The sequence below is a fragment of the Bubalus bubalis genome, chromosome 12 (assembly GCF_019923935.1).
Source record: "Bubalus bubalis isolate 160015118507 breed Murrah chromosome 12, NDDB_SH_1, whole genome shotgun sequence".
Lineage (NCBI taxonomy): Eukaryota > Metazoa > Chordata > Mammalia > Artiodactyla > Bovidae > Bubalus > Bubalus bubalis.
The window spans coordinates 10326221-10353232 of record NC_059168.1 but is presented as its reverse complement, the minus strand read 5'-3'; the positions used below and the strand labels follow the sequence as shown (position 1 = coordinate 10353232).

Sequence of the window (27012 nt, the reverse complement as noted above, 5' to 3'; positions counted from 1 at the left end):
CACCAAAAACAGATGAAGTCATGGGACAGTGAGTAAATAGTTCAAGATATTTTGTAGCTTCAGTTGCTTTGGTCAGTGCCTGAAGTGTTGGAAAAATTACTGAACAATTTCCAAAGCATCAGGAATTTCCATTTCTACCCAAGGTATTATTTTCTTCCAACAGTTCTCTGTTAAATAAAGGAAGGAGATCTCAGCCTGTTTATAAAGTTTTCTTCCTTTATTTTACAGGTTAATAGTAACATATTTATGATAGGTACAGAGTGAAGGGGCAAAGTAGGTGATTAAATAGTTAATCCCACTAGAGGATTATAGGTTGAAAAAAAAAAAAGTTATGAGAGACCCCTGGAAGTTAACGATCACTCAAGAAAGCAGGCTTGTGTGGCAACAAAACCACGCAACAGTAGCATGAGACAGTCCCCTAAACAATAAAACAATGGTGGAATGAGACCCACATCCTGCCCAGTGAGATCAGTAAGTTAATGATTCCTAGGACAGGGTCCTCTGAGAACATTAAAAACCAAAATATAGGGAAAAGATGACATTATACTGAAACCTGAGATGATTTACCAGTTTTAGTATATGTTGCAGGCTTTTTGCCCCTTTCCTTTGCACCATGACAGTCGTGGTTTGACCAAGTAGGGACAAGAAAACTCCTCCACTTGGCATGGAGGAGGAGCTGATGATGGAAGTTTTATGTCTAATCAAGAATGAGGAAGAATTCTGGTGGCCTTCTTTCTCTCCCCATTTTTCCTTTGATTATAGAAATGCAGTTCACCCAGCTTTCGGCGAGGTACTCCCTTGCCTCCCCATTTGTACCCCCTCACAAGTGTCCTATACTAATAAACTCTTTTATTACCTATCATTCTGCCTTTCATTGAATTCTTTCAGCACCAACACAGAAGAACTTATGCTCTACTAAGTCCCAAAATGTGTTCTGCAGTTTCACTTACTGGTTAACAATACATGGGTTAAAGTCTTTCCTTTCTAACCTTGTTTATAAATCTATCAAATCCTACCCCAGACAATACCTTCCTTAAACTCATCCTGTTTGGGTGAAGCTGTTACTTCCTAAGGTCTGAAACTCGGGGCACTTGTTTTCTTTTTAATAATGTTAGAGCACTTTTGTGTGTGTGTGTGTGTGTGTGTGTGGTGTCTAAGATGTGATTACCTAAGGTTTGCCATTAGAATAATTTTCAATTGGCCAACTGGATTGTGACTCCTTTTGTGGTTTTGTTTTTGTTTTAAAATTGCTTTCAATCAATCACATCTATAATTTACCCCTCAGAATATATTTGTATGTACTGCTATTCAAACAGTCACCAAAAACAAAGAAATTCTGAGAAACTGTCTTGAGGGACAGAGGCCTAAGGAGACAGTAAGACTAAAAATAATATGGTGTGGTGGAGGGGCTACCTGGCTGAGACATCAGGGAAAACAATGGAAACCTGAATCAACTTTGGGCTTTAATTTGTAATACTGTATCCGTATTGGTTTACTAACTGTAACAAATGTGCCATAAGAATGTAAGCTGTTAATACTAGGGGAAAGTGTGAGAACTCTCTATACTATCTTTTTTTTTTGGTGAATCTAAAACTGTTCTAAACACAGTTATATAGGACTTCCCTGGTAGTCCTGTGGTAAAAGAATCCACCTGCCAATGCAGGGGATATGAGTTTGATCCATGGTCCAGGAATATTCCATATGCCTAAGGGCAGCTAAGCCCATGAGCCACAATCACTGAGCTCCTCGGTCTAGAGTCTGTTCGTCTAGAGCCCATGCTGTGAAACAAGAGAAGCCCCGCAACAACACTGTGCACTGCAGCTGGAGAGTAGACCCTGCTTGAAGCAACTAGAGAAAGCCTGAGTGCCCCAATGTAGACCCAATGTAGCCATTAAACAAAAGGTTTCACTTGGACAAATAAAATTAGCTTTAAAAACAAAAGGAAAGTTAGGCAAACTGTGCTGTGTGCATGCTTCGTTACTCAGTCACGTCCAACTCTTTGCAACCCCATAGACTGTAGCCTGCCAGGTTCCTCTGTCCATGGGACTCTCCAGGCAAGAGTATTGGAGTAGGTTGCCATTTCCTTCTCCAGGGATAAACTGTGCTAAAAACTGCTTATAAAAAGCCAAAAACCTAAAGTGAAGCAACAGAACTGGACATGGAATAGTGGAATGGTTCAAAATTGGGAAAGGGGGATACAAGGAATATACAAGGCTGTATATTGTCACCCTGCTTATTTAACTTATAAGCAGAGTACATCATACAAAATGCTGGGCTGGATGACTCACAAGCTGGAATCAAGATTGCTGGGAGAAATATCAACAAGCTCAGTTATGCAGATGATACCACTTGAATGGCAGATAGTGAAGAAAAACTAAAGAGCCTCTTTATGAAGGTGAAAGAGAGCAAAAAAGCTGGCTTAAAACCCAGCATTCAGGAGGGAGGAGCCAAGATGGCGGAGGAGTAGGACGGGGAGAACACTTTCTCCCCCACAAATTCATCAAAAGAGCATTTAAACGTCGAGTAAATTCCACAAAACAACTTCTGAATGCCGGCAGAGGACATCAGGCACCCAGAAAAGCAGCCCAACTCTTCAAAAGGAGAGAGAAGAAATACAGCTCCATCCACCAGAACATCGACACAAGCTTCCCTAACCAGGAAACCTTGACAAGCCACCTGTACAAACCCACACACAGCGAGGAAACACCACAATAAAGAGAACTCCACAAACTGCCAGAATACAGAAAGGACACCCCAAACTCAGCAATTTAAACAAGATGAAGAGACAGAGGAATAGCCAGCAGATAAAGGAACAGGATAAATGCCCACCAAACCAAACAAAAGAGGAAGAGATAGGGAATCTACCTGATAAAGAATTCCAAATAATGATAGTAAAATTGATCCAAAATCTTGAAATTAAAATGGAATCACAGATAAATAGCCTGGAGGCAAGGATTGAGAAGATGCAAGAAAGGTTTAACAAGGACTTAGAAGAAATAAAAAAAGAGTCAATATATAATGAATAATGCAATAAGTGAAATTAAAAACACTCTGGAGGCAACAAATAGTAGAATAACAGAGGCAGAAGATAGGATTAGTGAATTAGAAGATAGAATGGTAGAAATAAATGAATCAGAGAGGACAAAAGAAAAATGAATTAAAAGAAATGAGGACAATCTCAGAGACCTCCAGGACAATATTAAACGCTACAACATTCGAATCATAGGGGTCCCAGAAGAAGAAGACAAAATGAAAGACCATGAGAAAATACTTGAGGACATAATAGTTGAAAACTTCCCTAAAATGGGGAAGGAAATAATCACCCAAGTCCAAGAAACCCAGAGAGTCCCAAACAGGATAAACCCAAGGCGAAACACCCCAAGACACATATTAATCAAATTAACAAAGATCAAACACAAAGAACAAATATTAAAAGCAGCAAGGGAAAAACAACAAATAACACACAAGGGAATACCCATAAGGATAACAGCTGATCTTTCAATAGAAACTCTTCAAGCCAGGAGGGAATGGCAAGACATACTTAAAATGATGAAAGAAAATAACCTACAGCCCAGATTATTGTACCCAGCAAGGATCTCATTCAAGTATGAAGGAGAAATCAAAAGCTTTTCAGACAAGCAAAAGCTGAGAGAATTCTGCACCACCAAACCAGCTCTCCAACAAATACTTAAGGATATTCTCTAGACAGGAAACACAAAAACGGTGTATAAATTCGAACCCAAAACAATAAACTAAATGGCAGCGGGATCATACTTATCAGTAATTACCTTAAACGTAAATGGGTTGAATGCCCCAACCAAAAGACAAAGACTGGCTGAATGGATACAAAAACAAGACCCCTACATATGTTGTCTACAAGAGACCCACCTCAAAACAGGGGACGCATACAGGCTGAAAGTGAAGGGCTGGAAAAAGATTTTCCATGCAAATAGGGACCAAAAGAAAGCAGGAGTAGCAATACTCATATCAGATAAAATAGACTTTAAAACAAAGACTGTGAAAAGAGACAAGGATGGTCACTACATAATGATCAAAGGATCAATCCAAGAAGAAGATATAACAATTATAAATATATATGCACCCAACACGGGAGCACCGCAGTATGTAAGACAAATGCTAACAAGTATGAAAGGAGAAATTAACAATAACACAATAATAGTGGGAGACTTTAATACCCCACTCACACCTATGGATAGATCAACTAAACAGAAAATTAACAAGGAAACACAAACTTTAAACGATACAATAGACCAGTTAGACCTAATTGATATCTATAGGACATTTCATCCCAAAACAATGAATTTCACCTTCTTCTCAAGCGCACATGGAACCTTCTCAAGGATAGATCACATCCTGGGCCATAAAGCTAGCCTTGGTAAATTCAAAAAAATAGAAATCATCCCAAGCATCTTTTCTGACCACATTGCAGTAAGACTAGATCTCAATTACAGGAGAAAAACTATTAAAAATTCCAACATATGGAGGCTGAACAACACGCTGCTGAATAACCAACAAATCACAGAAGAAATCAAAAAAGAAATCAAAATTTGCATAGAAACGAATGAAAATGAAAACACAACAACCCAAAACCTGTGGGACACGGTAAAAGCAGTCCTAAGGGGAAAGTTCATAGCAATGCAGGCACACCTCAAGAAACAAGAAAAAAGTCAAATAAATAACCTAACTCTACACCTAAAGCAACTAGAAAAGGAAGAAATGAAGAACCCTAGGGTTAGTAGAAGGAAAGAAATCTTAAAACTTAGAGCAGAAATAAATGCAAAAGAAACAAAAGAGACCATAGCAAAAATCAACAAAGCCAAAAGCTGGTTCTTTGAAAGGATAAATAAAATTGACAAACCATTAGCCAGACTCATCAAGAAACAAAGGGAGAAAAATCAAATCAATAAAATTAGAAATGAAAATGGAGAGATCACAACAGACAACACAGAAATACAAAGGATCATAAGAGACTACTATCAACAATTATATGCCAATAAAATGGACAACGAGGAAGAAATGGACAAATTCTTAGAAAAGTACAACTTTCCAAAACTCGATCAGGAAGAAATAGAAAATCTTAACAGACCCATCACAAGCACAGAAATTGAAACTGTAATCAAAAATCTTCCAGCAAACAAAAGCCCAGGTCCAGACGGCTTCACAGCTGAATTCTACCAAAAATTTAGAGAAGAGCTAACACCTATCCTGCTCAAACTCTTCCAGAAAATTGCAGAGGATGGTAAACTTCCAAACTCATTCTATGAGGCCACCATCACCCTAATACCAAAACCTGACAAAGATCCCACAAAAAAAGAAAACTACAGGCCAATATCACTGATGAACATAGATGCAAAAATCCTTAACAAAATTCTAGCAATCAGAATCCAACAACACATTAAAAAGATCATACACCATGACCAAGTGGGCTTTATCCCAGGGATGCAAGGATTCTTCAATATCCGCAAATCAATCAATGTAATACACCACATTAACAAATTGAAAAATAAAAACCATATGATTACCTCAATAGATGCAGAGAAAGCCTTTGACGAAATTCAACATCCATTTATGATAAAAACTCTCCAGAAAGCAGGAATAGAAGGAACATACCTCAACATAATAAAAGCTATATATGACAAACCCACAGCAAACATTATCCTCAATGGTGAAAAATTGAAAGCATTTCCTCTAAAGTCAGGAACAAGACAAGGGTGCCCACTTTCACCATTACTATTCAACATAGTTTTGGAAGTTTTGGCCACAGCAATCAGAACAGAAAAATAAAAGGAATCCAAATTGGAAAAGAAGAAGTAAAGCTCTCACTGTTTGCAGATGACATGATCCTCTACATAGAAAACCCTGAAGACTCCACCAGAAAATTACTAGAACTAATCAATGACTATAGTAAAGTTGCAGGATATAAAATCAACACACAGAAATCCCTTGCATTCCTATACACTAATAATGAGAAAACAGAAAGAGAAATTAAGGAAACAATTCCATTCACCATTGCAACGGAAAGAATAAAATACTTAGGAATATATCTACCTAAAGAAACTAAAGACCTATATATAGAAACCTATAAAACACTGGTGAAAGAAATCAAAGAGGACACTAACAGATGGAGAAATATACCATGTTCATGGATTGGAAGAATCAATATAGTGAAAATGAGTATACTACCCAAAGCAATCTATAGATTCAATGCAATCCCTATCAAGCTACCAACAGCATTCTTCACAGAGCTAGAACAAATAATTTCACAATTTGTATGGAAATACAAAAAACCTCGAATAGCCAAAGCGATCTTGAGAAAGAAGAATGGAACTGGAGGAATCAACCTACCTGACTTCAGGCTCTACTACAAAGCCACAGTTATCAAGACAGTATGGTACTGGCACAAAGACAGAAATATAGATCAATGGAACAAAATAGAAAGCCCAGAGATAAATCCACGCACATATGGACACCTTATCTTTGACAAAGGAGGCAAGAATTTACAATGGATTAAAGACAATCTCTTTAACAAGTGGTGCTGGGAAATCTGGTCAACCACTTGTAAAAGAATGAAACTAGAACACTTTCTAACACCATACACAAAAATAAACTCAAATGGATTAAAGATCTCAACGTAAGACCAGAAACTATAAAACTCCTAGAGGAGAACATAGGCAAAACACTCTCTGACATACATCACAGCAGGATCCTCTATGACCCACCTCCCAGAATATTGGAAATAAAAGCAAAAATAAACAAATGGGACCTAATTAACCTTAAAAGCTTCTGCACATCAAAGGAAACTATTAGCAAGGTGAAAAGACAGCCTTCAGAATGGGAGAAGATAATAGCAAATGAAGCAACTGACAAACAACTAATCTCAAAAATATACAAGCAACTCCTACAGCTCAACTCCAGAAAAGTAAATGACCCAATCAAAAAATGGGCCAAAGAACTAAATAGACATTTCTCCAAAGAAGACATACAGATGGCTAACAAACACATGAAAAGATGCTCAACATCACTCATTATCAGAGAAATGCAAATCAAAACCACTATGAGGTACCATTTCACGCCAGTCAGAATGGCTGCAATCCAAAAGTCTACAAGTAATAAATGCTGGAGAGGGTGTGGAGAAAAGGGAACCCTCTTACACTGTTGGTGGCAATGCAAACTAGTACAGCCACTATGGAGAACAGTGTGGAGATTCCTTAAAAAACTGGAAATAGACCTGCCTTATGATCCAGCAATCCCACTGCTGGGCATACACACTGAGGAAACCAGAAGGGAAAGAGACACGTGTACCCCAATGTTCATCGCAGCACTGTTTATAATAGCCAGGACATGGAAGCAACCTAGATGTCCATCAGCAGATGAATGGATAAGAAAGCTATGGTACATATACACAATGGAGTATTATTCAGCCATTAAAAAGAATACATTTGAAGCAGTTCTAATGAGGTGGATGAAACTGGAGCCTATTATACAGAGCGAAGTAAGCCAGAAAGAAAAACATCAATACAGTATACTAACGCATATATATGGAATTTAGAAAGAAGGTAACAATAACCCTGTGTACGAGACAGCAAAAGAGACACTGATGTATAGAACAGTCTTATGGACTCTGTGAGAGAGGGAGAGGGTGGGAAGATTTGGGAGAATGGCATTGAAACATGTAAAATATCATGTATGAAACGAGTCACCAGTCCAGGTTCGATGCACGATGCTGGATGCTTGGGGCTGGTGCACTGGGACGACCCAGAGGGATGGAATGGGGAGGGAGGGGGGTTCGGGATGGGGAACACATGTATACCTGTGGTGGATTCATTTTGATATTTGGCAAAACTAATACAGTTATGTAAAGTTTAAAAATAAAATAAAATTTAAAAAAATAATAATTAAAAAAAAAAAAAACCCAGCATTCAAAAAATGAAGATCATGGCATCCAGTATCACTTCATGGCAAATAGATAGGGAAAAAGTGGAAAAAGGATCAGATTTCATTTCCTTGGGTTCCAGAATCAATGTGGACAGTGACTGCAGCCTCGAAATTAAAAGACTTGCTCCTTGGAAGAATAGCTATGACAAACCTAGGTGGTGGTGGTTGAGTTGCTAAGTCGTGTCCGACTCTTGAAACCCCATGGACTGTAGCCTACCAGGCTCCTCTGTCCATGAGATTCTCCAGGCAAGAATACTGGAGTGGGTTGCCATTTTCTTTGCCAAGGGATCTTCCTGACTCAGGAATAGGAACCCAGGTCTCCTGCGTTGCAGGCAGATTCTTTACCAACTGAGCTAAGGGGGAAGCCCTCTGACAAACCTAAACAGTGTATTAAAAAGCAGACATCACTGCGCTGACAAAAGATCTGTACAGTCAAAGCTATGGTTTTTCTAGTAGTCATACACAGATGTGAGAGCAGGAACAAGAAGGCTGAGCGCTGAAGACTTTGAAACTGTGGTGCTGGAGAAGACTCTTGAGAGTCCCTTGGACTACAAGGAGATCAAACCAGTCAATCCTAAAGGAAATCAACCCTGAATATTCATTGCAAGGACTGGTGCTGAAGCTGAAGCTCCAACACTTTGGCCATCTGATGACAACAGCCGACTCATTGGAAAAGACCCTGATGCTAGGAAAGATTGAGGGCAAGAGGAGAAGCGGGCAACATGGGATGAGATGGTTGGATGGCATCACTGACTCAATGGACACGAGTTTGAGCAAACTCTGGGAGATAGTGAAGGACAGGGAAGCCTGGAATGCTGCAGTTTATGGAGTCACAAACAGTTGGACACGACTGAGCAACTGAATAGGAGAAGGCAATGGCACCCCACTCCAGTACTTTTGCCTGGAAAATCCCATGGACGGAGGAGCCTGGTAGGCTGCAGTCCATGGGGTCGCTACAGTCGGACACGACTGAGTGACTTCACTTTCACTTTTCACTTTCATGCATTGGAGAAGGAAATGGCATCCCACTCCAGTGTTCTTGCCTGGAGAATCCCAGGGACGGGGGAGCCTGGTGGGCTGCCGTCTATGGGGTCGCACAGAGTCGGACATGACTGAAGCAACTTAGCAGCAGCAGCAGAGCAACTGAATAACAACAAAGTGATTAACTGAACTTCAGTTGTTTTAACTTCTTACACGTTTATCCATTTGTTTATCTGGTTATTCTGCTCCTAACAACCTTTTTGTTTTCATAACTGCCAGGGAAGCTGCCTGCTGAATGAGACACCAGGCTACCATAGACACTGGGTTTTGAATAACTGCATTTGAACAAAGGTCAACATGATTGTTTCTTTTTATTCTTTTTCTAAATGAAATGAAACCGTCTGGCACCTTTTACTTGTATCCTCTTTTCTGTCTCTCTAATAAATATTACATTTTTCTCAAAAAATTTAAGTACATAAATGTTCCCTTAAATTCACATCCCTTAAATTCACAGTATCAGAGTATTTTATCACAGCTTAAGAAGGGATCCGGAGAAGGCAATGGCACCCCACTCAGTACTCTTGCCTGGAAAATCCCATGGACGGAGGAGCCTAGTACGCTGCAGTCCATGGGGTCGCAAAGAGTTGGACACGACTGAGCGACTTCACTTTCACTTTTCACTTTCATGCACTGGAGAAGGAAATGGCAACCCACTCCAGTGTTCTTGCCTGGAGAATCCCAGGGACGGGGGAGCCTGGTGGGCTGCCGTATATGGGGTCGCACAGAGTCGGACAAGACTGAAGTGACTTAGCGTAGCATAGCAAGAAGGGATCAGTTCCCTGAAATGAGGTTGCAAACGGAAGACTTGCACCTATCAACACTGTCAGAGCAAACAAACAAAAACGCGTCCAAAGCCGACCCCGCGGGCGAGGGGTGGAGACCCCGCCGCGGCCCGGGGAGGGGCGCCGGAGCCCGGGGGATGTCCGGACCCGGCGCGAGGGGGCGGGGGCTGGGCCTGGGGGCTGCGCTGAGCAGTGGCCGCGGACCGCCTCCCGGGGCTCCGCGGCGAGCCGACGGGTTTGAGTTGTCGCGAGCGAGCGCAGGGCGGGAACACGGACCGGCTGCATTCCCGGCGGCTCTTTGCGGCTCCCGGGAGAAGGTCGAGGCTAGTGGAGGTCCGGCTCGTTGGCCCTGCGTCCCCCGGGTCTGACTCCGCGCGGGGCAGCGTGGCCTCCGTCCAGGTCGGGTCGGGGCTGCGCCGGGCTCGGCGCGGGGCGCGCACTGCCGCGGTCTACTCTGCAGTTAGGGAACTTGGGGTTGCGCCTCCTGGACGCGGGAGGCGAGCTGGCCGACTGACGCATGCGCAGCAGCTCCCTAGAGGGACAAGGCGGTGCGCAGGGCCGGCCTCTCCCGGTGGGGGCAGGCAAAAGGGGTGGGTCCCGATTCCGAGGGCTCTAAGGAGTATGTGGCGGTTCACGTCGAGTCTGTCTTTAACTTAGGCTCCGGCATCCACTAGCTGGTCTGACTGGGAGGGGGCAGGTATGGGTATTTTTAAAATACTAATCCAGGTAGTTCTGATTTGCACTAGGTTGACAGTCGCTGTCTTTATTTCCTAGTGTTGACTTCCTCTTAACGCGGAGTTACCAACGCCCCTCATGACAGCTCCTAGGCCGCTTTTTTCAATTTCCGCTTCTCCTTGACTGATTCTCTTCATATTTCCCGATTTGAACCAGATTTATTTGCCCAGAGCTTTCCACCAGCCAGTAGCTGTCCTTTGATCTTACTCACCTTTTCCAGTCAAGATTCCCAAGAAAGGAAATTGACTCTATTGACCCCCTGGCACTGCCATTGTCTGGGTGGGACTTAGCGGCCCTAGTCCTCTCCCAGGCTGCAGGCCAGCCTGTTCCACAACTGCTAGTTGGGTGCCCTGATCCCAGTAAGAGGGGCACTGCAGGAACCCCTCTTAACAAAACAGGGGGGCCAGTGGACCTGGCAATGTCCCTTACTTAGGTTGACTTGCTTAGTTAGCTTGGATTTTCCACAGGAAAACTATACAGTTTTTAAAAGGACATTTCACTCAGAAAATGTACCATCTTAATTCAGCAGTTTCCATAAGTAGCCTTTAATCTAAGCTCTAGGAATTGGCTGTATCAGATGCAGTGTAATATATACTGTGGCTGCTAACATTAAACAGTTTCTTCCTATTCAGTCAGCTAAAAAGAAATACTGTGATTCCTCTCCCAGCTTGCCTTTTAATTTGGGAGTAAGAACAACTAGGGGTGGGCAGGGATGTGGTGAAGCAGAGGGAAGATCGTAGTTTCTCTAGTGCCATCACGCTCCTACCAGACTTTCTCTCCCTCGTTTCTCACTCACCTTTTCCTGCAGTTGAGCACAACTGTTGTCTCGTCCCCGTCTCTGCTTTGGAAAATAGAACCCCTACTTCTTTTGGCAGTTTTCCTCCCTCCACTCCAAACCAGAGTCCGGAGGCAGGCTCAGTGTCCTCTAACTCCTGGACTCCAGCTGATCAGTCCAGGTGGCCCCTGATTAGAGACCCTCCCTAGCATCCTTTGAAGCGGAAGTTGGAAGGAAAGTCTGTCCTTTTCATGCTGCCGCTAAGTCGCTTCAGTCGCGTCCAACTCTGTGCGACCCTATAGACGGCAGCCCGCCAGGCTCCCCCGTCTCTGGGATTCTCCAGGCAAGAACACTGGAGTGGGATGCCATTTCCTTCTCCAATACAGGAAAGTGAAAAGTGAAAGTGAAGTCGCTCCGTCGTGTCCGACTCTTTGCGACCCCATGGACTGCAGCCTACCAGGCTCCTCCGTCCATGGGATTTTCCAGGCAAGAGTACTGGAGTGGGTGCCATTGCCTTCTCCTGTCCTTTTCATGAGGTACACATTAAGATTGTAAAATGAAGAGCTACTGGCGGTATAGTCAGTTGTATACTGACAGCATGTGGTGAACGCTGATTTACAGTGAGAGACAATAAAGTGAATCTGCAGAGTGGACAGGAGAGGCAGGGAGCCCCAAGTGGTGGTGGCAGTGGTCCTGACATTCAGCTGTAGCCCTGTCCTTTCTGCAGTTTGGCTTTTCAGCCCTTCCTTTAATATGTGTAATCTCCAGTGTTGTCCTAGTAATGCACATGTGTGTCAGTTATCTATTGCTGCATAAAAATTTATCCCAGAATGTTATAGTTGGAAAAAACAAACATTATCTCACGGGTCCTATCGGTCAGGAATTGAGGAGTAGACCAGCTGAGTAGTTCTGGCTGTTTGCAGTCAAGGTGTCACCTGGGACTACAGTTTTCTGAAGACTTCACTGTAATGGACTTGGAAGGATCCACTTCCAGGATGAATGGCTCAGTTCTCTGTGGGCTGCTGGCAGGCCTACTTCATTGACTGTTGGAGACTCCTTGCTCCTCATCACCTGGACTTCTCCACAGGATGCTTGAGTGTCCTCACAATACGGCAGCTGCCTTCCCCCAGAGCAAAGCTGGCCAAGAGAGCAAGGAGGCCTCAGTGCCTTTTATGACCTAGTCTCTGACGCTGCACACTGTCACTTCTACCTTAATCTGTTCTTTAGAAGCAGATCACTGTGTCCAGCCCACCCTCAAGAGGATAATTAGGCTCCACACAAGTAATCAACCTGTATCTAATTCTGTGGTCTCTCTGTTCTGACTGACCCCTGCCTCCTCATCTCTGGGGCTTAGGTGATTCCTCACTACGCCACCTAAAAACTGTCCTCCAGGGTGTGTGGCTCTTTCAGGGGTGCTGTGGGCCGTTAGGAGTTCTCTTTTATCCTTTCTTCTCAACTCTGATATAACTGAATGAATCTATTCTCTGTAAAAGTCCGTTCTGCCTTGGCAGGACACCAATCCCTCCCCTATACTGTGGGGTTAGAGGGCAATTTTAAACCAAAAAATGAGGGCACAGTATATGAACGGAACATTTAAAATTTGTGCTGCTCCAGAGCTCAAAGTTGTTTTACCTACATATTTTTATTTCTTAGGGAGGTAAGAGGAATCTTAAGAACTAATAGTGACCAATGATTTCTCTGCTGGTCAGTTCCATGGAACACACAGGAGTCTGAGGAAGGAGTGGATGGTCAACCTCCCATCACCATGGTGATGGGTCACGTGGACAGAGTGTCAGTGGATATTGCCGGGAGCCGGCGAGAGACATTCCACTCGTGACAAAGGTCATGAGGAAGGGGGCTCGGCATACGCAAAGGCGGGATCGAGCCTCGGGAGTGCCCCCGGATATTCTCGAGCATCTACCCCCCAAAAAACCAGAGTCTGCCTACTTTATTGCTTTGTGCTCTCACCTCTGACTTTACTGGGGGCTGTCCCCCACCACCATCTCACTCTCTCTGTCAAAGAGTTAACTTACAGCTCCAATTAATAAAGTTCCTGGGCAATTAGGAGTGTTTAAATCCAAACCCCTCAGATGGCTCTCTAACTCGCCTGACAAGTTTACCCGGACACCTACAGCTATGCATACGATTGTTTACAGTCTCCCAGCCTCCAGAGGCACGGGAAGCTTAAGATATTCAAATAGCTTAGAGCCTCTCAGAGAATTAGAAGCTGTCAGAATAAAGCTAGTAAAAGATTTCCTTGATGAGCCAATGTTTGTTGCCAAGTTTTCACATCCCCTGAATTGTATCCTTGAATGTGCATTAATTAATATAGTTGGTATGTAGAAAAAATAAGTAGTGGCCTGGTGTTAGTAACTTTAGACCCTTAAGGTAGTAAATTCTTTCCTTTGTAAACCCATTACACATCCACCCTATAGGAACGTAATCTTATCTTCGGAAGATGGCGCCAAACCTTAAAATAATTACTCTTAGAGAAAATAAGTCTTTGTTGGTAAGTCCTTGTCAAGAGTCATAAAATGTTAATAGGCCTCTGGCCAGAAGATGATGTAAATCACCTAAACCATTTGTATACGATAAATCTGCAGGAAAGAAACCCTGGTTTTTGATAAGCATCAAAGACTGCTGACTTTGCATCCCCTATTGTCCTCTATGTGTAACTTAGGGTATAAAAGCCCCTGTTGAAAATAAAGCTAGGGGCCTTGCTCACCAATGCTTGGTCTCCCCATGTCATTCTTCCCTTTAACTTCTAGCTGAGTGTCCATCTGGAGCGTGGATATCCTCTGCGACCATTTATTTGCCTGGGCTTCTAAGACCCACTCGAGAAGGTGTCTAAGGTGGGGCACCTTCCGCTATTCGAGAGGGCGCCTGCGGCCTCCGTGGTCAGAGCTAACCTGGTGTCACGGGTTATATTGATTTTCTGCGTAAACCAAGCCACTCAGCTTCTTTTCTCCACTGAATTTTCCTACTGAGCTATCCTCATTCTATTCCTCTTTATTATCTCTAATTAACATTTGAATAGGTCGCCTAGCCGTCTCTCCTTCGAATACCCTGGATCAGCCGGGGCTGGACCCCGGCAGGATATGATTTCTCAGCTTTCCAGCGGGAAGGCGGAAGCAGGCGGGCAGGAGCTGCACGCACTGTGTGGGGCAGGTGAACCCATCAGGGCTCTTGTTTGTAAGCATCAGAAACTGACGAGGCCAGTGTGAGCAGAAAAGAATTTAGTGAAAGGACATGGGGATAATCGTAGAATTTCTGGCAACACTGACGAAGCAGCTTCCGAAAATGGACTAGAAGAGGAAGACAAAGCCCAAATCATGTTGCAGACAGCGTGACTACCACTGTGGACTCCAAAGATGGTGGCCTGTGACACAGACACCTCCCAGAACACTGGACATTGCTGCCACAGCTGCCAAAATGGACAGGCCACTGCCCCTGCTTCACAGCGTCACTTGCTCCCAGGCAGAGTTCAAGGTAGATCCATCTGATTGGCTGAGTCTAGATCATCTGCCTGTGCTTTGTTTGCCAAGGAACTAGGAAGGCAAGCCTTTTCAGCTTCTGTCGTGGGAGGTGGGCTCAACCTTCCACCAGGGTGCAAAGGGTGGGGGATCTTCACTCCTCAGAGTCCAGAGGGTCTAGGATCATTCTGGTAAGAAGTTTGGAGGGAAAGGGAAAGAGAGTGGTAAACTAAGGGAAGAGCAAAACCAAAGTCTTTCCTTTCTTTTCGGTAAGATTAAGGGACCTGAGCAGTTTCATAGAAGAGAAGAAAAAAGAAAGTTTCTTGACAAGGAAGCTTCCACTCCATTCTGCCTCTAGCATCAGGACAGAACTGTTCAAAAGACAAGACCAGTTTGAATAAAAGGACATGTTTCTGAAATAAAGGAACTAAAAGCATTACTCATGACCCTTCAAAAATTTCATATAGTCTTTCTTGGTCTGCTTCTATTAATTACATTATCCTCATGTTAAGAATGTTGCCTAGGCACAGAGCAGGATTCAGTACATATTTTGTAATGAAAAAAATTTTTACTTATCTGTTGCCTTTAATTTAATATCTAAATAGATAGCATATTCTTCTATAATTACAATATGGAAATGTCTATGAACAAAATAGATAAGTTTTTTGTCATATGCTGAGGGAAGCATGGTGGTAGGAAGAGTCATCCAAAGTTTTAGCAGTAGCATCAACGCAGCCAGGGTATGGTCAGTGTTTGGGGACAGAGGTAAATATCCGCAATCCATGCATACCTTTGATTTCTTCTTTTAGTGCCTAAGGAAGCAGAAGAGCATCATCATTGTTTTGTATTTGACACTGATTACAGTAAGTCTCTACTGGAATATTTTTATATATTAATAGCTTTATCTCTGTAGGACACTTTGCACACACACTTTCTTTAAACAATCTTCACCTTTTTTTTTGGAATCACTAAGTTCAGTCAAAAATCAAAAGGCATAAAAAAGGCATGTTCTGAAGTCTCCCTCCCACAGCTGTCCCCGTTTCCACCTCCCTCCCAAATATAAAACTGTTGTTACTTGCATGTGTATGTTTGTGAGAATTTTAAAAATGCATATTCAAGCTAATACGAATATATATTCCACCCTGCTACCTTTCTGAAACACAAATGATGGCATGTCAAACACACCGTTCCACACTCTGCATCTTTCCCTAACGCAGGGTCTTTCCATATCAGGCATAAGGCACACCCTCTTTCTTTTCGGTATCGGCATAGTGTTCCATTACATGCATTCTAACTTTTCAGGCTGCCCCAGTGAAGAGCTTTAGGCTGCTCCATGTGTTTTGCTCTTTGAGCAAAGAACAGCTATTCTTTAAAACCACACTGAGGAGGCTTCCCTGGTGGCTCGGTGGTAAAGAATTTGCCTGCCCTTGCAGGAGATGTGGGTTTGATCCCTGATCCAGGAAGATCCCACATGCTGCAGAGCAACTAAGCCCATACACCGTAACTACTGAGCCTGAGCTCTAGAGCCTGAGAACTGCAACTGCTGAACCCCGTGCACCCTAGAGCCTTGCTGCACAGCAAGAGAAGCCACCACAATGAGAAGCCCTCCCAGCAGAGCCTGAGCATAGCCCCTGCTCTCCACGACCAGAGAAAAGCCCTTGTAGCAAGGAAGACCCGGCTTAGCCAAAAATAAATAAATGAAAAAAAATTGTATTAAAAAAAAAAACCCACACTGGGAATTCCCTGGTGGTCTAGTAGTTAAGAGTCAGCACTTTCACTACAGAGGCCTGGGTTCAATCCCTGGTTGGGGAACTTGAGATTTCACAAGCTGAGCAGCATGGCCAAAATTTTTAAAAATTACTTGAATAAAAGAAAAAAGTATATATAGCTTCATGTAAAAATAGTTTTTAAAATAAAACCATACTCATCAGCACCAATTCCCCAATTTTACTCCAGATCAGAATAAATAAAGTTGTAAATTAGGAGGTTTGTTTAAGCCACAAATGATGTCAGGGCCCAAGTGTAAATGGGGAACCACAATCAAATAGATATTTAGTCCCTGCAGCACCAGGACCTGAATGAGGCCTGAGGTCAGGCTCAGGCCTTCCTCCCCTGCTGACCCTGCTCCAGTGGCGGTGGGCCTTGCTGTGTAGCTGCTCCAGGTTAAAAGTGCACCAGTACCAGGAGGTGAATTCTCTGAAGTGGAAAGTCTTTCAGGCATTAAACATTTAATTTCTCTGTAAAATAATAACCAAACCCAGGCCAGCTCTCCTTTCCCTCTATCAACTATGCTCCAATATAAAATAAAATTTGCGAAAAAAGAAAACAGATGCAGGGCTGGCCTGCAGGGTTGGCTTCCTAGGGCAATGACAGACAAGTAAGCAAGGTTCTCCAGCAAGGATGGGACTAGAGAGGGCACGTGTTCAGTAGGGGCCCACAGGAAACTTTGAGCCCAGGATGATACAGATGACATTCTCCCAAGCGGAGGCGATTGCTGTCCTGCGCCTTGGACTTGGTGCAGGCTCCTCGCAGTGCTTACAGGTAAGATGGTGACGGCAGCTGACGTTTCTGAAGGGCTCACCGTGTGTCAGACACTTCTCAGTGCTTTACACGACTTTACCACTAATGCCTCCAAAGAGGCAAATCCTGTTATTCTCCCTGTTACAAATTAGGAAACTGAGGCAGCATTTGAGCCCAGCAAAGAAGTGAGGGAAGGGCACCCCAGGCAGGAGGTCTGATCTGGGCAAAGGGCCAGAACATGGAGAGACCAATGGGCAGGGGCCGGAGGGAGGGTCCATGCCAAGAAGGGTGGGAAAGGCCTGGAAGAATTGTTTGGAACACCTGGATTTGACTTTCATGGCCAGAGCTGTGCTTTACAAAAGTTAAACTAGTTTACAAAGTCCAACTTTCCAGAACAATAAACACACTGATGGAGGGGTTAGTTTACAGACACAGGTGCAAGGGTCAAGGCTGGTATAAATTTCAAGTGAAATAAGCATAATAGACAATGAATACACTGGGCCTTAATCAAGTTAAATCTGACGTTCTAGCCCCCTGCTGTTGTCATTGGGTCTGGGACAGCTGGAGCAGCTCTCAATCAGGCCATGCCTCAGTTTACCCACCTGTAAAGTGGTCCTAAAAGAGGCTTAAATGAAACCTTCAAATCTACAAGAACATGTATCTTTTTTTGTCTTATGTTTACAAACACGATTCAATATGCAATAATAACAGTAAACCTTGGTAGTACTATACAGGGAAATACAAAATAACTATTGGGTGGCCTGTTTTCCATTTTGAATAACATTCGTTATTTGCCTACAATACAATCCCAGATAGTTTCAGTTTATATTTTTCTCGATCCTGAGTCCTATTCACATGACGTGGTGCTGCGTTATGCTTTCCTAGGATGGGTGGTGCAATACCATCTCCACTCGCAGGCCCTTCAGATGCAGAGACGTGACAGAGAAGCACTGCTGCCCCTACTGACCTGATTAACCATCTGGTGCTGCTGGACAGTTCTCTTCTCCTTAAATTCTTCTGATTCAATTTTAATTTCATACATGGCCCCACAGCCTCCTGAAATAAATGTCATTTGAAAGTGTTTCAGTTATTAAGTTACAGCAGCCACAGTTCCTTATGTCCTTGAATAAGTACCACACAATCCAAAGAAGGTCTGAATGTCATCATTCAGCAGAAAGCTGCTAAGATTGTTAGACAACCATGGCTTACAATCTGACCCCGGCCTCCTCCTGGCAGGCTGCCTCAATCCCAAATGTGCTCTTCCTTCTGCAAAGCACTTGTATCTGGTACCCAGCATTACTGCTTCCAGGGTAGGAAAGATAAGGCACAAAACACGCAAAGCCTAAGAAATGTCAATCGTCCTACTAGTTCCTTTTATTAAGCCAACAAATGCCATGGAAGAAGGTGGGAGGGACTGAATTTCAATGTCCCACTTCCCAAAGGACCAGTAATTGGTATTTTTAAAAATGCAAAAACACATTAAAATCTGATTTGAAAACCACGTGCAGTCGTATCTGAAAGTAAAGGAATAAGGAAGTGTGAGAGAGATGATCTGAATGCTATCCTTCAGCAGAAAGCGGAATGATATGGACACAGCATTACAACAAACAGTGGACACGTGCTAATCACAGAGTTGGGCTCTCCAGCACCCCTGCTCTATAAGCTGAATTAAAGGTTTCCCCCTGGGCTGTGGCAGGTAAGGGACAGCTCTCAAGGCAGAGTTTGTGTGGACCCATCTACCCCTAGACCAAGCTTTGTCTCCATGTGGCTAGAGAGCTAGGGCTGATGAATGATAACAATAAAATGTGCTGCTCTAGCATGAAACAATTCAGCAAGAAAGTGCCATTCATTCAATAGGCTTTGTTAAGCTTTTCTTTGCTTCCCTGGTGGCTCAGACGGTAAAGCGTCTGCCTGCAATGCAGGAGACCAGGGTTCGATTCCCGGGCCGGGAAGATCCCTTGGAAAAGGAAATGGCAATCCACTCCAGCACTCTTGCCTGGAAAATCCCATGGATGGAGGAGCCTGATAGGCTACAGTCCATGGAGTCGCAAAGAGTCAGACGCGACTGAGCGACTTCACTTATATGTTCTAGGAGACTAAGCTTTGGCTAAACCAAAGTTCCCAGCTTTGATCCCTTTTCTGCACTCTACCCAGGACTAGGCAGAGCCAGACCAGAGGTCAAGTTCCAGCCCTGCCCTAACTGGGCCTGTGGCAGGTACAGGAATGGTGACATCAAGACCTCAGCATTGCCCTGGGAGCCCTGCAGAGGGCTCACTCAACCTGCCATTCTAACAGATCTTTAGATTGGTTCATTTCCTATAGTGACCAGGATAAAAGGACTCTCTGAACTTTCTCCTAATCCTTGTAAAAGTTATGTTCTCAGAGAAGCCAGTGAGCCCTAGAGCAATGGAGAGTGATAAAGACTGTCTGGGTGTGGGAATCACCAACTCTTCCAACAGGCATGTCTGGATAAAGGCCTTATCTCTCCTGTCCAATGGGGGCAGACGTTGATTGCCCTGCCTGTTCCTAATACACAGTCAGCCTGAACTTCTGAGGCCCCAGCGGTCATTCGAGAAAGATGGGGCCTGGCTAGGGCTGGTCACTGGGCTCAGGACAGTCTCCCTGGGTCCTGATTCTGCCGCCGCCTCCCTGTGAAGGGCCAGGCAAGTTCTTTGGCCTCTCTGGACTCATTCTTCCTGGAATCTGTTACAGCTCTGGCATTCTAGGGTATCAGAAGAATGTGGGAAAATTAAAGTCTGGCTCATCTCAAAGTCAAACTGAAGACTGGAGCTGAGCCCCACGGTGACTGAGAGGAATCTAATGAGCCGGGCCAGGTTGGCAACCGTGAGTCCTCGAAGTTCCTGCTGAAGTCTCTGCATTTCCGGGAGGAGAGGCCAAAATCCATACATCCTGAGAAGCCACTGCTGGTGGGTATCCTCCAAGTCCCCTGCCCTCTTCCCCTCCAGCAAGTAAAATCCTACCAAACTCTGTGGGAAAGATGAGAGAAAACCTTACCTGAAATGTCAGTGACTTTGATAGCTGTAGCTCGAGGAAACTTTTCTTTGAGAATCTGGGTCACTTTGAGCTCCCCCTCGGTCTGTGAGGCAAACATGCGCTGGGCCCAGTGGAGAAGAGGAAGCTGCCACAGAACAGAGGAGAGTCACTGTGCAGGCCCCTCTGACCTCCTCTGCAGGGCAGAACCCTGGGCTAAACCGGGGGCACTGCATGGCATCGGATGCCCATTTAAGTTCCCCAGGATGCAGAATAAACTTTTTTTGAGGGAGGAGTGGAATTGTAAATAACTAACTTGGACTCCAGAGATAACAATTTCCCTAAGTTCATTCAACAGATATTTATTCCTCATGATAGTGAGACACTATCATGAAGACAGTTTTAGTGAGGTGCCTGAAGCACCAAGTGACATGCCCAAGGTTGGATCCCTTAGTAAGATGCAGACCCGGAGAGGCCAGGCATGCCCTGCTTGGGCAAGCATGCCACTGACCATGTACTAATGGGACCAAATAGCACCCACCCTTTAGGCCTGATTAACATTCCATATTCTCTCCAGTGGGGTATAACCCTGTGACCTACTGCTCAATAAGGCAGCTATTCTCTGCAATTCTTACTGGAAAGAAGAAACAGAATTCTATGGAAGGACCTGAAAGAGGAACATTTTTAGATTTTTTACCATTGGAAGTAACATTCTTCCCTCCCCCAGTGACTACCCTAAGGAGCCAGTGCTTCTGATGGGAATGTGTCTCAACCCTTAGGGATGAAGATGCAGAAAATCATGTCAGCAGCCCCTTGGCTAGGTTAAGCACATGCTGAAAAGAGAGACTGAAAATAGCATGGCAGGGACTTGCCTGGAGATCCAGTGGCTAAGACTCTGCACTCCCAATGGAGGGGGCCTGGGAACTAGATCCCACATGCAGCAACTAAGAGTTTGCATGCTGCAACTAAAACTCCTGTATGCTGCAACAAAGATAAAAAAAATTCTGCATGCTTCAGCTAAGACCCAGTGCAGCCAAACAAATAAGTAAAAACAAATACTGAAAAAAAGAAAATAGAGTATGGCAGGGCTTCAGTGTCAGAGTAAAGATTTTGGACTTGTTACACAGGCTTCTTGATGCCAATGTAACAATGCCTTTTGAAGCAAGTCAGGAAAGATTCCCAGATACGAGTATCCTTAAAAAGGGAATAGTACCAGGCTCCCTGGCTGGAGGAGGATGGTGGGTGGAGTGCTGTTCACATGCTGGTGCTGAAGGTACCATCCCTTCACCCCCTCAGTCTTGCCCATCCTCAGGCCTTTTCTGATGGCCTAGAGCAGGGTCCTGTGTTATAGAACCTCAGAGCACCTTCTTTAAAATACCCTGTGCACTGACTCTTTCACCAATTGGTCTTAGAGGCCAAGACATGGGTCTGTCCTGCTATTGCAGTCTTCCAGAACTGAACCAGGGCAGGCCCCCAGAAGAACTTTAGTGATGGATGAATGAATGAATGAGCAGGGGTGAAAATCCACACAATTCAGGGCATATGTACTGTGTGGTCAGTTGCTCAGTCGTGTCTGACTCTCTGCGACCCCATGGACTGTAGCCAGCCAGGCTCCTCTGGCCTTGAAGATTCTCCAGGCAAGAATACTGGAGTGGGTTGCCATGCTCTCCTCCAGGGGATCTTCCCAACCCAGGGATCGAAGCCAGGTTTCCCGCATTGCAGACGCATTGTTTACCGGCTGAGCCACCAGAGAAAACGGGCATATGTACCAGGTACCCGCAAAGAAGTCCTGATTCTAGCAGGCAGCTGAAAACGCAGGTCAGGAGAAAGATCTGGAGGGAGACTGAGTGCTGTTCAGAGGGACAGAAGCTTATGTTGTGGACCTGGGTAAGGCTGGGTGGACGGGAGACCTCCTCTGAAAACAGTGCCCTGGAGGTGGGGGTGGGGGCAAAGGCAGAGGGTAGCCAGGTGGCAGGCAGCGCAGCGGTCACTAAAGGGTGAGAGTGGGGTTAGCACTATGACTTCCTTGGGAAAAGTCTTTCCCTCATCTCTGCTGATCTGCAGGCAGCGGCCTTTAAACCAGCATTCTACTGACAAAACCCCTGGAATGTCGACTGTACAGAATGAAAGTCACAGCAGCAGTGCCCTTCATGCTTGGGGGAGGCAGGTCCAAGAGAAGGAGGAATGTGAGAGGAAAGCAAAAGAAATGGATGGAGTGAAGGGAGAATGAATCAGCAACGGGGACAGAAAATTAGGAGAGCGTATGGTGGGTGCCCTCTACTGGCTCCCTACTCCAGGAGTGTGAGATGTGGAAAGGGTCAAGGTCACAGAAGCCAGGAGGACGTTCCGGAGCCCTGACTCAGTCACAGGAACTAGCACGCACGCCGCGACTCCAGGCTCTGACTCCATGTCTTCGGTTCGGTAAAGCAACATTGCTTTTTCCGTGCCTGCGGTATTACGACTATTTATGCATCCGTTCCCCTCGGCCTCAACCCCCACCCCGTTGGGGAGCTCCCCCAGCACGCGCCGGGCCTGACACTTCTCTCAGTACCCGTGGCCGGGGCCACTGAATGAATGAAGCAGCGAATCAATGAATGAGAGAAAGGGAGGCGAAGCCCCTGGCCCGGTGCGTCGCCCTCCGCAGGCCGTCTCTCCACACCCGGTCCGCCCCGCGGTCCCAGGGCAGTTCCTGCCCCGGGGAGAGTGGCTCGGTCCCCGTCCGCGCTCACCCGGCGGGTTCCGCGAAGCAGAGGCACTGCCGCGGCCGGGCTCCACGCCGCCATGCCCGGCCGACGCGGCCCGCCGTCCGAGGTCGCCGCGTCGCCCGAAAGACGCGGAGTCCGGGACCAGAGCCGCCGCCGCCACGGGCGACGCCGCCCTCTGCTGTCCGGAGGCCGCGAGCCGCCACGCACGCCCAGGACGCCCAGGGCCCCGCCGTCTGCCCTCCCACCTGGCTTCCTCTGCCTCCCAGCCCTCGCCCCCAGTGGGTCCTTCCGCCTCGGCCTAGAAGCCGGTGCTCGGACTTTCCCTCGCCACAAGGACCCTGGTGCCATAGGTGGAACGCCCCTATTCCTACTCTCCACCAGAAAACCTGCTGCTAAACGGAGGAGCTTCGACTTCTCGCTCCATGGGGGACCCGGGGGAGGATTTTAGGCAGGGGAGTCGTTTTCAGATTTGGGCTTTAGAAAGATCACTGGCCCCTGCGAAGAGCAGGGACAGTCGCAGTGGTCCAGAGACTAAAGGCCTGAACAGCAGCAGGAATGGGAGGAGTGGACTCAGACACCTGGGAGGTGAATGAATGGACTGGGAGACCGTATTGGCGGGAGAGGCGATGAAGGCGTCAGGGATGACTCTCAGGTTTCTGGCTTGGACAGTGAAATGGGTAGAGGAGGACTAGGTTTGGGGTTCGACTAACTCAGTTTTGGATATCCCTGAATTTAAGGTGCCTGCAGGAAGTGGCTCAGCAGAAGAGCCACTTGAGCCACAGACTTGGGATAGCCTGGCAAACTCTTTTGAGTTGTTTTGCAAAATTCAAACACCACTCCCATTCCCTGGAAAGCTCAACCAACAGATCAACTGGAAGCTAAGGAATAATATTGACCTTTCCTGACCCTCCTGACTTGAATTAACTAAAACTTTGGCAACTTTTGCCCCGGTTCTAGACTGAATTCTCCTTGGCCAAGCCCCTTCATGAATGTGCATATAACCTTAGCTTAAAATTTCTCCACTTTTGCTCTTGGGGAGATATTGTGTTCTCCTTACTTGTTGTTGTCTGATCACTAAGTCATGTCCAATCCTTTGAAACCCCATGGACTGCAGCATGCCAGGCTTCCTTGTCCTTCACTCTCTCCAAGGGTTTGCCCAAACTCATGTCCATTGTGTCAATGATGCCATCCAACCATCTCATCCTCTGTCACCCGCTTCTCCTCCTGCCCTCAATATTTCCCAGCATCAGGGTCTTTTCCAATGACTCGGCTCTTCACATCAAGTGGCCAAAGTATCAGAGCTTCAGCTTCAGCATCAGTCCTTCCAATGAATATTCAGGGTTTATTCCTTTAGGATTGACTAGTTTGATTTCCTAGCTGTCCACGGGACTCTCAAGTCTTCTACAGCACCAAAATTCGAAAGCATCAATTCTTCGGCACTTAGCCTTCTCAACTGAAATATAGCCTTCATTATTACTGGACTGCTTGTACCTCCCTATGCAAATTGTGCAAGATGGCTTATGTGGTAACCAACTTATCTTTTAAAGTCAGTTCAAGCCTTGTCTTCTGATCAGTCATATTCTGTTCAGCACCAATAAGATAATCTGTCACAGAGAAACCTTTTGTCTCCTGTAGGTAGGTTGCCTAAGCCTGAAATAACCTTTTTACTTGCCTTTTAAGCCTTCTCATTTCTGTAGCCCTTTGGAACTCCCCTTTACTGGCTAGATGAGATGCTGCCTGAATTAAAAGTCAATAAAGGCAATTAGATTTTTAAAATTTACTGTTGAATTTTGTTTGTTTTTTTTTTTACTATTTTGATCCTCATAATTTTTCCTTTCATCAGTGCTAATGCTCAGTTGCATCCAACTCTTTGCAACCCCATGGACTGTAACCTTCCGGGCTCCTCTATCCGTGGGATTTCCCAGGCAAGAATACTGGAGTGGGTTGCCAGTATTTCCTCCAGGGGATCTCCCTGACTCGGAGATTGAACCCATGTCGTGCGCAGCTTCAGCATTTGGCAGGCAAATTCTTTACCAGAGCCAGCTGGGAAGCCCCAGTTTCTCCTTTGCATTACTATTAATAGTCTCACTTTTTTTATTTTTTTTCTTTGCTTGATTCTTTTAACAATAAGGGTTGGTGAGATTAGGGATAATTTACAAACTTTCAATTTTTCTTCAGAGATGTAACTAAATTGCCAAAGATATTTCTTCCAGAGTATAGTGGAGAATCACCTCTCTGATACGCAAAACAGGGTGGTCTCAATGAGGCAGACCATATCCCATAACCTAGGCTGGTTGATCAGATTTAGGGATTGGCTTAGAGTTGGTCACATGATCTGAGCCAGACCAATCAGAATTGGTCTAGAGACTTTTGGGAACTAAGGAAAATAAAGGATCATTTGCACCTGTATTGCTAAACTGGTAGAAGGTGTACTCTTGGGGACCATCTTTGTAACCATGTGGGTAGTGCCACAGTGGAAATGAAGCAGACACAGAAGAAAGGAGAGCTGAGAAGAGACACGTTTGACATCGTTTGTGCAACTGGAAACAAGCAGAGCCAGAACTGAACACTAAAGTAATTTTAATTGGTTTAGTTATTTTTAACTAAGAGACCCGTGTTAAATTCACTGAACTGCATTTGCAAAATTCCTTGTTTCCTTTACTGAAAATCAGTACTTTTGCTCCAACAGTCTTCACCCCATAACTTAACAGTGGCTCGCTTTTTCCCCCCGCCCCTGGCTGTGCTGGGTCTTCAGCGTAGCCTGCGGATCTCTCTTGCCGCGGAGCATGCAGGGACAGTAGTCATGGCCCACGAGGCCACAAGCTTAGCTGGCCTATGGCAACTGGGATCTTAGTTCCCTGACAAGGGATTGAACTTATGTTCCCTACATTAGAAAGCAAGTCCTTAACCCCTGGATCACCTGGGAAGTGGTTATTTTGGACTATCTGCTTTAGTATCTTCCTCCTACCCTCAGTTTTTGGAACTGCTGTTGGAGCCATCTGAAATGAAAACTTGTCCATTATTTGCTTAATTAAAATCCTTCAGAGTCATCACCTACAAGAAAAAAACCCGAGTTCTTTCATTTGACTTCCCTCTACTCTACCTGTCCAATTGAAATATATCCTTCACTGATATTGGACTGCTTCACTTCCCTATACAAACCGTGCAAAAATTGTTATGTTGTAACCACCCATCTTTTAAGGCAGTTCCAGTTTTGTCTTCTCCAGAGAGCTACCTGACTTTTTCAGTGAGTCGGCCCTTCCCTCAGGTAGCCAAAGTATTAGAGCTTAGCTTCAGCATCATTCAGCTTTAAATGAATACTCAGGGTTAATTTCCTTTAGGGTTGACTGGTTTGATCTCCTTTCTGTCCAAGGGACTCTCAAGAGTCTTCTCCAGCACCACAATTCGAACCCATCAATTCTTCCACAATCAGGCTTCTTTATGGTCCAATTCTCTCATCCGTACATGACTACTGGAAAAACCATGACTATGACTATACGGACCTTAGTTGGCAAAGTGATGTCTTTGTTTTTTAATACACCGTCTAGATTTGTCATAGCTTTCCTTCCAAGGAGCAAGCATCTTTTAATTTCATGGCTGCAGTCACCATCCACAATGATTTTGAAGCCCAAGAAAATAAGATCTGCCACTGCTTCCACATTTCCCCCTTCTATTTGCCATAAAGTAATGGGACAGATGCCATGATCTCAGTTTTTTGAATGAGTTTTAAGCCATCTTTTTTACTCTATTACCTTCATCAAGAGGCTCATTAGTTCCTCTTCACTTTCTGCCATTAGAGTGCTATCATCTGTGTATCTGAGGTTGCTGATATTTCTCCTGGCAATCTTGATTCCAGTTTGTGATACATCCAGCCTGGCATTTTGTATGATGTACTCTGGGTATAAGTTAAATAAAAAGGGTGACAATATAAACCCTTGTACTCCTTTCCCCGTTTTGAATCAGTTGTTCCACGTAAGGTTCTAATTGCTGCTTTTTGACCTGCATACTGGTTTCTTAAGAGACAGGTAAGATGG

At 44.9% G+C, this 27012-nt stretch overlaps 1 protein-coding gene across 1 annotated transcript; it reads right to left on the bottom strand.

The window, feature by feature from the left end:
• Positions 1–15310: 15310 nt before the first annotated feature.
• On the bottom strand, positions 15311–23160 carry BOLA3 (bolA family member 3). Its single transcript, XM_006045426.3, has 4 exons — positions 23003–23160; positions 20298–20421; positions 18250–18338; positions 15311–15574 (listed from the first exon to the last, which is right to left on the bottom strand). Exons 1-4 carry the CDS (start codon positions 23054–23056, stop codon positions 15509–15511), a joined length of 333 nt encoding a protein of 110 aa, XP_006045488.1. The 5' UTR covers positions 23057–23160; the 3' UTR covers positions 15311–15508.
• Between the last annotated feature and the right edge of the window lie 3852 nt (positions 23161–27012).